The sequence below is a fragment of the Mesoplodon bidens genome (genome assembly GCF_964165515.1).
Source record: "Mesoplodon bidens genome assembly, chromosome: 10".
In the NCBI taxonomy this organism is placed as follows: Eukaryota; Metazoa; Chordata; class Mammalia; order Artiodactyla; family Ziphiidae; genus Mesoplodon; species Mesoplodon bidens.
In genome coordinates, this window is record NC_138172.1 from 65,873,659 (window position 1) to 65,889,088 (window position 15,430).

General features: G+C 50.1%; 1 protein-coding gene across 2 annotated transcripts; it reads left to right on the forward strand.

Moving 5' to 3' along the window:
• Positions 1 to 545: 545 nt before the first annotated feature.
• On the forward strand, positions 546 to 14,902 carry KIFC1 (kinesin family member C1). Of its 2 annotated transcripts, none has more exons than XM_081246832.1 (11): positions 546 to 712; positions 6,730 to 6,870; positions 7,026 to 7,119; positions 7,636 to 7,689; positions 7,802 to 7,852; positions 8,060 to 8,460; positions 9,135 to 9,914; positions 10,714 to 11,004; positions 11,106 to 11,179; positions 11,313 to 11,388; positions 14,645 to 14,902. In XM_081246832.1, exons 1-11 carry the CDS (start codon positions 701 to 703, stop codon positions 14,687 to 14,689), a joined length of 2,019 nt encoding a protein of 672 aa, XP_081102958.1. In that variant the 5' UTR covers positions 546 to 700; the 3' UTR covers positions 14,690 to 14,902. The 2 variants fall into 2 exon arrangements, with proteins under 2 accessions (XP_081102958.1, XP_081102957.1); XM_081246831.1 differs by having other exon boundaries at positions 561 to 712; positions 6,733 to 6,870.
• The last annotated feature ends 528 nt before the right edge of the window (positions 14,903 to 15,430 follow it).

Consider the following 15,430-nt stretch of genomic DNA (forward strand, 5'->3'; position numbering starts at 1 on the left):
GAGACCGGGGAATGGGCAGACTCAGCCACTCTGACATCCGCATAAGGGATCCAGCGTCAACTTCCGGGATCAGTTCTAAGCATCTGGGAGACGTCGCGCACCATCCGCAATCACATCGATCCAGTCGGCGCTAACGAGTGCGCTTCCTACTCCCGCCGCTAGGGGGCACTAGTCGCGCCCCGCACGGGTTCTGTTTGCGCACGCGTGATTCCTTTCCTCCAGCGTCCCCGCCCCCATACGAGTTACGTTAGGGCGGCGTGTTCCCTGCAATTTCTGACGCAGCGAGCGGCGGCCGGGAGCCGAGCGGAAGTCCAGCGCGACTCCCGCTAGAGGAGGGGTGGGGTGAGAAAAGAAACAGTGAGGCCGGAAGTGTGACTAACCCGCCTGCCTCCCTGGGCAGGGGAAGCAGGAACGGGAAGGCGGTGGCCTGGCGGGGTGTGGCCTCGGGAGGTGGAGGGCGCTGCGATTGGCCCTCGGCTGTGGCGGCGGCGACGATTGGCCCCTGAGTGCGGAGCGAGGTAAGCAGGGTAGCGGCCGTTGAAATTCAAAAGTGGCGGGTGTGGCGCCGGGCTGGCAGCGCTGGAGCCCGGAACGCGCGTGTTCTGTGTCGCGAGCGCGCGAGAGAACGCGGGTCCCTGGAGCCCCGGCGCCCTGTCCTCTTCCATTGCGCTTCCCTGCCGTGTGTGGCACGGAGCTGGACATGGAGCCGCAGGTGAGTAGGGGTCGGCGCGGGGACGACAGCTGGCCGCCCCACCCCCCAGTGCTGACGTGCCGGCGGCCTCAGTTCTGCCTGCCTGCAGGGCCAAGGTCGTGCGCCCCCGCACAGTGGAAAGGGATGAGGGGTGGAGAGTGGAGAAGGCAGGGAGCAGCCCCAAGAGTGGGAGTGTGGGGAGTCTGCCTGCCTTCCCGCAGCTTCAGGGAGTCCCCCACGCCCTTGCTCACTTTCATGTTTCCAGGATTTCCCATTTCGAATTCTCAGGCTTGTCTGAACACGTTCCCACCTGTCCATTCCTACTCACTATTGCAGTGTGAGTTCTGAGATGACCACTAGCTCTAGGGAAGTGGTGTCTGAGGCGAAATCCCTGCTGATGTCCTTTCGTGTCCTCTCTCCTCTTTGCGGTCTCTTCGGGGTGTAGGAAGGGGAGAGGGGGGAATGGAGTACTCTGAACTGAAGGACTCCTCATTATCTCTTCTTCCCCAGGTTTTGCAGAGATCTCTGCTCAGTGGGACTGGTTAACTTAATTTTTTCTCTCATCAGTGCCCTGCCGCACCTCACAACCACCTGCAGCGTCCCCTCTCCAGTGGAGAGAGGTGTGTTTGTGACAGTGAGAGTGGGTTGACTTCTGGTGCCAGAAAAGGCCTCCTGCCTGAATCCTCTGTTTACTAGTGTTTCACACTCAGATTTGCCCAAAGTCAGGTTTCAACTTGAAGAGATACTCTTTGTATCCTGCCAGCCAGAGAGCAGAGCAGTGTGATGTGACAATGAAAAAGAATAGAAGCCTTCTCATAGTTATTCATCACATATTTACTGAGCACCTATTTTGTGCTTGGGATGCGGCAGTGAGCAAGCAGAGATCCCTGTCATCATGGAGCTGCCATTCCTTGGGGAGACAGGCAATATGTGATAAGTAAATTATATAATGCTGTTAAGAAGGTGATAAGGGCTATGGAGAAAAGGAAAATTTTGAGCAGATTAAGAGAGGGAGGGGAGGCCAGCTGACAAGATAGACTGTTAAATTGGGTTGTCTTAGTAAGCTCCGTTAAGAAGGTGAGAGTTGAATAAAGACTTGAAAGAGGTGAGGGAAACAGGCAAGTAATTATTAAGATCATTCCAGGCAGAGGGAATCCGCTAGAGCAAAGCCACTAGAGTTGTGTAGCAAACCCGAAATGGGATGAGCAACGGGGAAGGTTGTGGGAAGGGACGGGATGTCAGGTAACAGAGAGGGGGGTGTTGAACGCATTGCTCCTCGCAGGGGCCGTTGTGAAGACTTGGATTTTTTTCTCTGAGTGAGATGGGGAATCACTGGATGGTTTTAAGCAAAGAGAGACAAGATCTGTCTTACAACTTAAGAGGACCACTCTAACAGCTGCACTGAGATTAGACTGTAAGGGAGAAAGGATAGAAACAAGGAGACTTTTAGGAATGGGGCAGGTTTTCTCAACTTTCACATTATTGACTTCTTATGGGGGGGCGGGGGGGATTGTCCTATAAGTTGTCTGTTGTTTAGCAGCATTCCTGGCTTCTACCCACTAGATGACAGTAGCAACCCCCACCTAATCATGACAAAGTGTCTCCAGACATTGTCAAACGTCCCCTGGGGAGTAAAGTCATCCCTAGTTGAGAACCATCCCTAGTTGAGAACCAGTAGAGTGATAATCCAGGTGACAGATGATGGTAACTTGGATCATTGTAGCAGCAGGGGAGGTGCTTACAAGTGGTCCGATTCTGGATCTATTTGGAAGATAGAGTTGGCCATGTTTGCTGATGTTAAGACTTTGTGGTATGTAAGAGAATGAGAGGACTTTAGGTGTATTTGCTTGAGCAGCTGAAAGATGGATTTATATCAACTGAGATGGAGGAAGCTGCAAGAGAGCAAGGTTGAAGGAGGGTTGGACGTCAGGAGGTTAAGATTTGGATGCTTTAAGTTTGATGTGTATTAGGCTTCCAAGTGGAGACATTGAGAAGGTTAGTTCCATATGACTTCAGGGTCAAAGTCTGGGCTGGAGACAATAGTTTGGGAGTTGTCAGCATATGAATGGTGTTTAAAGCCATAGGAGTGGCCTAGAGTGTAGATAGAGAATAGAAAGACCACTGTCAAAGTTTGGGGAGATGAAGAGGATCTACCAGCGAGGTAGGAAAACCAGGAGAGGATGGTCTCCCAGGAGCTAAATGAAGCGAGGGTATTAAGGAAGAGAGAGTGATCAGTTGTATCACACGCTGCTGATGGGTCAAGAAACAAAAAGATGAAGAATTGGTTTAGCAACACAAGCAGACTTGTGACCTTGAGGGCAGTTTTGGTGGAATGGTGGGAGTGAAAGCCTGACTGGGACGGGGTTAGGAGAGAAAAACTCTTTTTGGTTGGAAGTAATAATAGCATGTATTATACACTGATTGGAATGATCCAGGAGAGAGTGAAAATGATGGTGCAGGGGAGAGAAGGAAGGCTTGCTGGAGTGCTGCTCCTGTGTGGGTGAGGGTGGGAGCGGATGCTCATGTGCAGGAGATTCCTTAGCAGCAGGGCATCCATCTCTGATCCTGGGAAGTGGGTATAGGAGAGGTTCCATGAAAATCTGTTTTTATAGAAGGTTAAGTGCATATGCTTATTGTGGAAAGTTGGGAGTCATCCTGTCTAGCTTTATAGATGGGAGAAAAATAAATACTGTACTCTTAGGAGTTGTCCTGTATAAACAAACCTTTGAGCACATTTTCTGAACCCACACAAATTCCAGGGAGGTAGGTCTTTAGTTGATCCACTATGGTAGTGTAGGGAGAACGAAGGGCACAGGTAATTAAAAAATTGAGTGTTTGACCTTGAAATACTTAAAAGAAAAATTTAGTTTTCATACTACATTTGATTAAAGTGAATTAAAATCAGCAGTCTTTGCGCACATCTCTGCAGGTGGCAGGAAAAGAGAACACCACCTCCTTTTTTTTTCCTTTTTATTTGTATAGGAGCCAATGGTTTGGATGTATTGCAGTTTATTTGAGCATTTCCATACTGGTGGACATCTAATTTCATTCCCTGAAAAATGTATTGAGGGAATTCCCTGGCAGTCCGATGGTTAGGACTCCGTGCTTTCACTGCCAAGGGTGCAGGTTCGATCCCACAAGCTGTTCGGCGCTGCCAAAAATTAAAAAAAAAAGTATTGAGTCCTACCATGTAGCAGACATTGTACTGGGCACTCTGGTTCTATAGTTGTGAACAAAACAGGCATGTTCTTGTGATGCTCACAGTCTAATGTTAGGAAAGACAATAAACCAATAAACTAAAAATTTAAAAACCAGGATATCAAATTGTTTCAGAGTTTTCTCTTTAGTGATGTTCTGTGAACATCCTCAACCTCACTTTCCCAAAGTTGAACTTAGCATCTCTTAAAAATTAGCCCTTCAGGCACTCTCAGATCTCTCCATATTATTTCTTACAACTGCATGTGAATCTACAATGGTTTTAAAATGAGAAATTTAATTAAAAAACAAACAAACCCAGATTTTCCTTCAGTGATCTTGGGAACCAGGGCAAGCTTCTTGGAGTCAGCCTGGACTCCATCTCCTTCACTGCCTGACCTCTAGCTACTCCCCCCCACCCCCTCGCCAGCTCTGCTTAGCCAACAAACTCTTAGAACATCCCCTCTCCACTGAGTTCCATGAGAATTAAGATCTAATGCCCTAAGGCATCCTTTGTGTCTAGTGCATTAACTTCTCTCTGAGGCACCTAGAATGGTAAGAGCTGTTTTTTATATTCTTGGGAGAATTGAGAAAACAGATCATTTTCTGTAGAGCTTAATTCTCTTGTACCCCAGTTTGGAAAGGCTGCCCTAGAAAGTAAGCTCTGGGCAGGCAGGGACTTTACATTCATTACTCTCACCCCAGAGCCTAGAAGAGCAGTCATTCAACAAATCTAATGCAACAAATCCTTGTTGAATGGATGAATGAAGGAATGATGTCATCCCTCTGCTGTGATAACCCTCATCTGCTATTTCCGTTCATTCTTTGCATTGCACACAGTTCACTTTTTCAGTAAAGATCCAGTCATACTATTCTCATGTTTAAAAATCATCAGTGTCCCTCTTGTCTTCAGTAGACCCCGGATTCCTTATCACGGCATACCACTGCCACAGTCTTTCCCTTCTACCTCTCTTCTCCTCTCCCCACTTTCTATGCACATCCCTGTGTTCACTTGAACAGAATAATTTGTCATTCCTTACAAGTCCCTCTCCTTGCTTTCTGCTTGGAATGCTCCTCCTTGGCCCAAGCCCATCAAGCCAACTCTTCCTCATCTTCAAGGCTTGGCCTAAAAATACTTTGTAGAATTGTGTCTGACACTCTCCCCATCTAAACCGGATGCCTACCCCCTCCTTTGGGATCCTTTTATGATAGCACTTGGTAGAGATTTAACCATCTCTTTAAATGCTTCGCTTGCCTACTGTCCTGTCCCAATCTTGAGGGCAGGGACCACGTCTTTTACTCCAGAATCCAGATCATTTCCTGGCATGTAATAGGCACTTTGTAAATATTGAATGAATGAAGTAAACTGAAGGGCAGAGAGAGATTGGCCTTGGAATTAATAGTTACCTATAGTGAAAATCAGAAGTTGATCTATACATGGTGCTTTCCTGATGGTGGGATAGGAGTAGGGTGACCACATGTCCTGGTTTGCATAGGAATGACCTGGTTTTAGCACTGAAATGCTGTGTCCCAAGAAACCTTTCAGTTCTTGGCAAACCAGAATAGTTGGTCATCCTACATAGGAGTAACCATAGGGTGGGCATGATCCCCAGGCACTGAACTGAGCTGCTTAGAGGAGAGGATCTTTCTTTCCCACGCCCCTACCTTATACCTGTACTCGGTGGTCTCCAGACTGGTCATGCCCCTGCTTCCTCGTCTTCCCCATGCAAGTCAGCCTACTTATACCTCATTATTATTTATTTATAAATTTATTTATTTATTTATTTTTGGCTGCGTTGGGTCTTTGTTGCAGCACGTGGGCTTTCTCTAGTTGTAGTGACCGGGGGCTACTCTTTGTTGCTGTGCGCGGGCTTCTCATTGCAGTGGTTTCTCTTGTTGCAGAGCACGGTCTCTAGGTGCGCAGGCTTCAGTAGTTGTGGCTCGTGGGCTCTAGAGCACAGGCTCAGTAGTTGTGGCTCATGGACTTAGTTGTTCCGCTGCATGTGGGATCTTCCTGGACCAGGGCTCGAACCCGTGTCCCCTGCATTGGCAGGTGGATTCTTAACCAGTGTGCCACCAGGGAAATCCCTATTATTATTATAATAAGCTCTTTTGTATGTTTTTCACATGCCTGATCAGAAACTGTATCTGGCTATCCATATGTGCAGGGCTAAAGCCTAAATTCCTTAGCTTGGCATCAATGCCCTATGAGACAGTGTGGTCAAGTGGTTACAAACATGGCCTCCAGAAGCAGACTGTCTAGATTCTAACCCTGGCTTTGCTTTTTATTCACTGATGACTTTAGACCAGCTAGTTTACCTCTCAGCCTTCCTTCCCTCATCTGCAAAATGAGGCTAATAACAGCTCCTCCTCAGTGGGCTGGGAGGTTTAAGTCAGTTGATACAGATAAAGTATTTGAAACAGTTCCTAATAAATGTTACCTGCTCCTCCTACCCAGTCTTCAACCTTATTCTTCCAACTCTCTCCCTTGTTTATGATCTCAGCTTTCCCTAAAAGGGCGTAGTAGTTTCCCAGCTGTACCATGTGCAAGCTTAAGGTTTTGCCTTCTGAAAGGAGTGTTCCTTTTCCCTGCTTTTTTAAGTACTGCCCTTAAACTTAGCTGAAATTCAGCATCTGTCCAGCTATTCCCTTAGGGATTGTGTTACGTCCCACCTCTCTCCATGGTTTTTAGACAGCACATCATCTGTGAGCCACAGTTTGTGGCACAAGAGGTACTCATATAATGTTTGTTGGTGATGAGAATTAGGCTGGGGGGCCATAAACAGGAGTTCTTGGGACATTTGGGCCACAGGGTATTGTCTGAAGGGTCTCCCTCTTCCCAGCAGAGGTCCCCCTTGTTGGAAGTGAAGGGAAACATAGAGCTGAAGAGAGCCCTGGCCAAGACCCCTTCCCGGCTCCCTCTCCCGGGAAGCAGGCTGAAGAGGGGTCCCGACCAGATGGAGGAGGACTTGGAGCCTGAGAAGGTGAGCTGGGTTTGGAAATCCGTGTGTGTGTGTGTGTGTCTGTGTGTGTGTGTCTGTGTGTGTCTGTGTGTGTGTGTGTGTGTGTGTGTGTGTGTGTATAAAACCATCAGAGAGGGTAACTATGGACTCCACCCCCCATCCTTGTCTTTCCCCAGAAAAGGACACGAGGCCTGGGCACCAAAGTTGCCACGTCCCGCCCCAGAGCAACGGCCCTCACCACTGTGCCACAGACACAAGGCCAGACCGCAGGTGGGCTACAGGGCACAAAGTCCAGTTCTCTTCAACTCACTTCTTTCTTTTTCTTTTCTTTCAATCTTAGCTTATTTTGAATAGGTAATATGTTTCACTTGTTTCAAAATTCCGAAGGCACGAAAGTTGTTATACAGTGAAAAGTCTCCCTCCTGCCCATGTTCCCGAGGCACCCAGTCCCCCCGCCAGGGGCAACTGTGAGTCCTTCCAGGGATGTTCTGTGGGTTTGCAAGCAAATATGGGCGTGTTCCCCGACATGTTTTACACACATGCTAGCATACTTTACACCTGGTTCTGCCCCCTTGCTCTTTTTGCTTGTCTTGGTCCAACTTGTTTCTTGGCTTGTTGGTCCTAGGAAGGATATCTCTAGGAGTTGGTCAGATTTAAGGGAAGAAGGAAGTTATCTTATTTCTTCTAATCCTCTGAAAAAGCAGCTCCTCTGCCTTCGGCCCAGCCAGAGTACATGCCACCCTGAGAATCATGACTCTGCTTTTCCTCTCTCCAATCTCCCGACAGTGCCGAAAGTTCCCAGGAAGACAGGACCCCGATGTTCCACAGCTATCGCCACAGGTAACAGTGCTTAAGAGCTGGGGCCGAGAAGGGACTGGGGGTAAAAGGAGAAGGATGGAGGTGGAGGGACCCTGATGCTATAATTCCTTATGTCACCTCCCCAATTCTCTAGTGCTGAAGAATCAGAAGCCAGGCCCTGCTGTTCCTGCCCAGAAGCCTGGCAGTAGGTGACAAATATAATCCTTGGGTGAGAGGCTGGGATAGGGAAGAGGAGGTGGTGAGTACCCAGAAAAATCCCTTTGGTCACTTCCCTGTCTGAAGAAGAAGGAGATGGAGGGTCAGGTGTGGAGGCCCTAAAGGCTAGGAGGGAGGAGAGAGCGAGACAGAGCCAAGAGCTCCCTGACCCTTGTCTTTTCTGTGCCCATCTTAGCAACAGCTGCTCCTCCTGTGGTGGGAAGGAAGAAAACCAGCAAACGTCCAGCCTGGGACTTAAAGGGTCAGTTATGTGACCTAAACGCAGAGCTGAAATGCTGCCGTGAGAGGACCCAGATGTTGGACCAGGAGAACCAACAGCTGCAGAACCAGCTCAGGGAGGCCCAGCAACAGGCCACGGCCCTGGGGGCGGAGCGCAGGACACTGGAAGAGGAGTTGGCCAGGATGCGGGCCCAGGCTGAGCAGGACCAACGGGAGCTGGGGAACCTGAGTGCCCGGGTCCTGGAGCTGGAAGAGCGGCTGGGCACGCAGGAGGGCTTAGTGCAAGAGCTCCAAAAAGAACAGCTGGAACTGCAGGAGGAGCGGAGGGGACTGGCTGCCCGGCTGGAGGAGCAGGAGGTAAGGGCCAGCTTCTCGCCAAATGCTGACCCTTCTTTCTAGGTTGCCCAGAAGTCACTTTGGGCTTCGAATCCATGACCACCTCTCTCTGGCAGTACACCTCCGTCCCCTACCCTGCTCCCCCGTCGCCCCCACCCCCTGCCCACTTCTGACTCTGTCTTGCTTTCTGCCCCACTTCACCCTATCCTGACTCTGTTTCCATATCTTCCCCGGGTCTGTGTCACCTCTACTTCTCCGCCCCCTTTCTTCTTTCTCTGTTTTCCTGATAAAAATTCCCACGCATTCTCTCTCCTTCTCATCCATTTGACTCCTTGGCGAGCACCAACTAGATTGCATTACTTGTAGTCTCTCAAATGACTCGATTCTCAATTCAGGGCATTTTGCATATACACGTCTCTCTTTGTGGAGTATTCTTTCTGCACTCCACCCTTCCCTTGGTCCACTCCCATACTTTTTGGGTGTCAGCCTAGATATCATCCTCCGTGTGCCCCTTCTGGATGCTCCCATAGCACTCTCTATTCTAGTACTATGATTCCTATTTCCTTATCTCTTTCTTTACCAGACTGTGAAGTCCTTGGGGGCAGGGCCCAGCCCACCTCCCACCCCCACGTCGCATCATGACTTGTTCTTGTTCTTGGTTGCATCTCACCCTCTGTCTGCTCTGTTCTGGACAGAGGAGGCTACAGGCATCAGAAGCTGCTCTGTCGGGCAGCCAAGCGGAGGTGGCATCCCTGCGCCAGGAGGCTGCAGCCCAGGCGGACTTACTGACTAAGCGGGAAGAACGTCTCCATGGGCTCGAGATGGAGCGCCGGCGGCTACACAACCAGCTGCAGGAACTCAAAGGCAATGTCCGTGTCTTCTGCCGGGTCCGCCCCGTCCTTCCAGGGGAGTCCACCCCACCCCCTGGCTTCCTGCTATTTCCCTCTGGCCCCTGCGGGCCCTCCGACCCTCCAACCCGACTCAGCCTCTCCCGGTCTGACGAGCGGCGTGGGACCCTGAGTGGGGCGCCAGCCGCCCCCACCCGCCATGACTTCTCCTTTGACCGGGTATTCCCACCAGGGAGTGGACAGGACGAAGTGTTTGAAGAGATTTCCATGCTTGTCCAGTCAGCCCTGGATGGCTACCCAGTATGCATCTTTGCCTATGGCCAGACAGGCAGTGGCAAGACCTTCACCATGGAGGGTGGGCCTGGGGGAGACCCCCAGGTGGAGGGGCTGATCCCTCGGGCCCTGCGACACCTCTTCTCTGTGGCCCAGGAGCTAAGTGGCCAGGGCTGGACCTACAGCTTTGTGGCAAGTTACGTAGAGATCTACAACGAGACTGTCCGAGACCTGCTGGCCACTGGGACCCGGAAGGGCCATGGGGGTGAGTGTGAGATTCGCCGGGCAGGGCCAGGGAGCGAGGAGCTTACTGTCACCAACGCCCGATATGTTCCTGTCTCCTGTGAGAGAGAGGTAAGTGCTGAGGGGCACTAGGCCTGGACACTGGGGAGGCATGGGCAGGGTGACAAGGATGGAGGTGGACGAGCAGGGGCAGAAAAACGCTGAGGATGAGGAAGGGTGAGTGGTGAGGGTAGGTTGCACATTCAGTTTTGGCTGGTGGGCTATGAGGTGCATCCACCTTTGTGGAACCAAGGAGTGGAGAGAAGTGATGGGCCTGCTGAAGCCGGTGCCACTGGGCCCTGCCCGTCAATCTCAGGTCTCACCTCTGCCCACTCTTCTTGCTCAGTTCATGACATCCATGCTGGCCTCCCGGCTGTTCCTCATCCTGCTCGTCACACCCTCAGATCAGGGTCTTTGCACGTGCTGTCTCCTTTGCCTGAACATTCCTGCTCCTCTCCTGGAAGGGCTTGCTCCCTCGCTTAAGATTTTAAGGCATTGAGGCCATCCCTGGCCATCCTTTTTTTTTTTCCCCTAACTTTTGGCCGCACTGCGCAGCTTGTGAGATCTTAGTTCCCCAACCAGGGATTGAACCTGGACCCTGGCAGTGAAAGCATAGAGTCCTAACCACTAGACCACCAGGGAATTCCCGCTGGCCATCCTTTCTAAAATTGCAACCCTCACCCTCACACACTATTTTTCTGTTTTATTTTACTCCTTAGTACTCTCGGACACACTGTATTTTACTTATTCTTTTGCGGGCTAGAAAGAAAGCATCAGGAGGGCAGGAGCTGAGTCTTGCTCATCGCCTTACCTGACCTAGCTATGTACTGACTTCTGCCTGCCTTTGCCTCTTGCTGCTCTCCATCCCCAGGTGGAGGCCCTGCTCCATCTGGCCCGCCAGAACCGGGCTGTGGCCCGCACAGCCCAGAATGAACGATCGTCACGAAGTCACAGTGTGTTCCAGCTGCAGATCTCTGGGGAGCATGCTGGTCGAGGCCTGCAGTGCGCGGCCCCCCTCAGCCTTGTGGACCTGGCTGGGAGTGAGCGGCTAGACCCCGGCTTGGCCCTCGGCCCTGGGGAGCGGGAACGCCTTCGGGAAACGCAGGCCATTAACAGCAGCCTGTCCACGCTGGGGCTGGTCATCATGGCCTTGAGCAACAAGGTAGTAATGGGGGTGGGGGCAGGCAGACCCCAGGGAGAGGTTGGGGCTGGCCATGCGGAACCCAGCCCTGTCCTAACCACCTATCCCCCCCAACCCTCTAGGAGTCCCATGTGCCTTACCGGAACAGCAAGCTGACCTACCTGCTGCAGAACTCTCTGGGTGGCAGCGCTAAGATGTGAGGGGAAGGGGTGGGCTGGGAACCACAATGTTGGGGTCAGGGTTGGGGAGGCAACACCGTGAAGACCTGGTCCAGGCTCTGCCCAGCCACACACTGACGCTGGGGCTTGGCCCCCTCTCTCTCTCCACAGGCTCATGTTTGTGAACATTTCCCCCCTAGAAGAGAACGTCTCTGAGTCCCTCAACTCCCTACGCTTTGCCTCCAAGGTGCGGTCACTACCAGTCCCATCCCTGTCAGGCTTCCTGGGGATTATAGGCTTCTCCACCCCTACCCTGCTGTCCCTCAGGCCAGGGGGCACGCTTCATTCAGAATGGATGTACATTTGCCAGGCATCTGGGGCACTACCTACCTGGATCCTTTTTTTTTTTTTTTTTTTTAAACTATTGACTTTTGGGGGTTTTTAATTAAGTTTTTAAAAATAGGTAGTTGAAAGGTCAAAACTATATCAATAGAAAGCTATATATAACAAGTGAGATTTAACCACTGCCCCGTCCCCATTCTCCGCACTTGCCCTAGTAATCATTTTCATCATTTATCATTTTACTTATCCTTCCAATGTTTCCTTTTGCAAATACAAGCAACATGCATGGGATTTCCCTCCTTATATAAGACGTCTCTTCTCCCCCTCTCATATATTATGTTGTCCCGTGCTTTTTTTTTTTTTTTTTTTTTTGATTAACAAGACAGCCCCAGGATTCCCCACCAGCACAGAGATGATCCCATTATTATTATTATTATTATTATTATTATTTTTTGCGGTACACGGGCCTCTCACTGCTGTGGCCTCTCCCGCTGCGGAGCACTGGCTTACGGGCCCAGCCACTCCGTGGCACGTGGGATCCTCCCGGACCGGGGCACGAACCCGCGCCCCCTGCATCGGCAGGCGGACTCTCAACCACTGTGCCACCAGGTGGGGGCGCCCTCCCATTATTTTTACATCTGCCTAGGACTCCACTGTGTAGATGCACCAAAGTTTATCCACCAGTTCCCTCTACTGGACACTTGGATTATTTCCACCCTTTTACTATTACATACAAGGGCCATGTTGGTTAACCTTGTACATTATCATTTTATATTTGTTTAGTTACATCTAAGTATCTAGGGAGAGATTCCTTGAAATGGAATTCCTGGATCAAAGACGTACAGGTTTTTCAGACTATTCCAAACAGTGTGAATTCAGGCTCCAATCCCCACGAAGATCAGCTGTGTCCATGGCCATGAATTCTCTAGGATACTTAAGCTCCCTCTACTAGAGTTAAGTCAGGATGTTTCTTTACTGTCTGCCTCCAGAGGGTAATTTTTTCCTCTGGTTACTTGTTTTCCTGAGGGTATAGTCCTACGATGTGTTCTGGCTTTATTCAGGGTCTCTGATCTTGTGTGCCCTTCTGCACTCTTGCTGCCATGGTAGTAGTCAGCCACCTTAGCACCCTGCCCTGGTCAACTTTAATCAGGATTTCCCTTGCAATCTTGCAAGTTCAAGTAAAGTTCTTTTTTTTTTTTTTTAGTTTAGTTTTGGCTGCTTTGGGTCTTCATTGCTGCACGTGGGCTTTCTCTGGTTGCAGTAAGCGGGGGCTGCGCAGGCTTCTTATTGCGGTGGCTTCTCGTTGTGGGAGCATGGGCTGTAGGCGCACGGGCTTCAGTAGTTGTGGCTCACAGGCTCTAGGCACACAGGCTTCAGTAGTTGTGGTGCAGGGGCTTAGTTGCTTTGTGGCAAGTGGGATCTGCCTGGACCAGGCCTCAGACCCATGTCCCCTGCGTTGGCAGGCGGATCCTTAACCTTTGCGCCACCAGGGAAGTCCCCAAGTAAAGTTCTATCAACATCATTAACACCCAAGAACATGAACTCTTTAATATCCTCTAATACCCAGTTGATGTTGAATTTCCTTACTGTCTCAGAAATGCTTTTTATACATTAGTTTTGCTCTGTTCAGGATCAAAGCAAGGGCCGCCCATTTCATTGGTTGAAATTGTCTCGAGTTTCTTTTTAAATTTTTATTTATTTATGGCTGCATTCATTGGGTCTTCGTTGCTGTGTGCGGGCTTTCTCTAGCTGTGGCGAGCCGGGGCTACTCTTCATTGCGGTGCGTGGGCTTCTCCCTGTGGTGGCTTCTCTTGTTGTGGAGCACGGGATCTAGGTGCGCGGGCTTCAGTAGTCGTGGCACATGGGCTTAGTTGCTCCACAGCACGTGGGATCTTCCCGGGGAGTAGGGCTTGAACCCGTGTGCCCTGCATTGGTAGGCGGATTCTTAACCACTGCGCCACCAGGGAAGTCGGAGTTTCTTTTAATCTATAATAATCTCATCCCCTTTTATAGCATTTATTTGTTGAAGAAGTAGGGTCATTTGTCCTATAGAATATACTGTATTCTAGATTTTGGCTGGTTGCTTCCTCTTTCCTTCACAATTTTTGTAGATTTAGAGGCTTGATTTGAATCAGGTTTAAATTTCTTGGGAATAAAACTTCTATGGTGTGATACACTTTCTATTGCATCATATCAGGAGGCACCTAGTATCTAGTTGTTGTACTTTTTTCCCCCTCCCCCTAATTGTTCCACTTTTAATGATATAAAAATTGATCATTGGATTTGGGTATTGTCAGCCTGATCTATCCATTTAAAAACTCCCTATCAACTTTTTCCCCTAGTGATTTTATCAGTGACGCTATCTAGATCTATTATTAGGGAGTTTTTAAATGGTGATTTTTTTTTTTAAATGGTGATTTTCTAATTTTCTCAGTTCTACATTTATTAATCACAATTCTTCTATAAATAACTCCCCTTTGCCATCTATTTGGTTATTCTGAAATTCAGTCCATATAGGTAATATGGGATAAATGCTAGATTCTTTATCAATTTTCAGTATTATAAGTTGGTATCCTGGCAACTTTCAAAGGTGAACAGTGAGTTTTTATCCAGGAGGTGACATCTTACAGATACTTGTACTTTTGGTATATATCCTTTGCGGTCATTATTCTTTCTGATGCTCAAATTGCCCATCTTTGGCCAGTGGAAGCTCCAACTTGGCTCCTGTGTCCTTTAGATAGGTCCCCAGTAGTCTTTACTCCAGATCCATCTTGTACATTTCCTCCCCTAGGCTTGGAATCATTAATTTTCCAAATAGCCTTGGTTCCTAAATTTGTGTTCTTGTTTTATCTAGCTTATTAAGCATTAGTGTTGGGAGGGCTTTGAGGGTGTCTAGTCCGAGGTACTGCTAGAAACAGAAGCTCCTCTCTCTGCTCCTGTGTGGGGCTTTTGTCCCTTCTCAGGCCTTTACTCCTTTTCCAGACCTAGAATACCTAGTGGGCATGGGAGAACTGAGACCAGCCTGAACCTCCTTTCAGAGCCCTTATTTTAGGATTCTCTGAGGGCAGCCCTAATATTGGGGGTTGGGAGGTGATTTGGAGAAAACTGTTCTTTTGGTTACTCTGAAAACGTTTTTTATTGTCTAAACCCCCTGCCCGCAGGTGAACCAGTGTGTTATTGGTACTGCCCAGGCCAATAGGAAATGAAGACGGATCTAGATTGTGTGTGTGTGTGAGAGAGAGACACGGGGAAGGGGGGGCGGTGAGGGGTGATTTACTGGGAGGGGGGCACTGTGATACCTGGGCCTATCAAATAAAGAAGAGGGTTTTTTGTTGTTTTTTTAAATAAAGGTTATTAGCGGTTGCCCAATAAGGCAGATATTTTTCATACCTGTGAAGATGGGAACTGTGGATCTTCCATTCTGCCAAGCATTTGTGTGTGTTTCACGGGGTTAGGGCTTCGGCTTTTCTCCCTAACAGACCATCCCCGGAATCGGGTGGCTTCCAGCTCCCATACCCTGCCCCCGTCGTCCACGTCTAGGAGTTGCCCACTAGGTATCCACAGTCACTAGTTCTGTTTCCCCTTTGCCACAGGCCACCCCAGCCCGGGGCAGGAACTCCTCTGGCGAGTGTGGGAAGGTAGGAACCCGAGCCCAGGGGCGGGGCTGGCGCTCCCTCCCACAAACTGTTGGCTCTTTTCTCCCGCTCTTTCCCTGCCTTCCCGTTCGAACCACTGGGGCTGGCCCCGCCCGCTGCCCATTGGCTGGCTCTCGGCGGCGTCACCGCCTCGCTACTAGCCCTCCCGGTCCGTGGACCCGCCTTGGAAGCGCGGGGCGGGATGCAAGCCCCGACTCCCTCGCGCCAACCGCCGAGGGCCACCGCCCCGTAAAGGAGGGGCTGGGTCCTCCCAGGTGCCGCGCGCGCGGGAGGGGTCACGCGTGCGCAGAA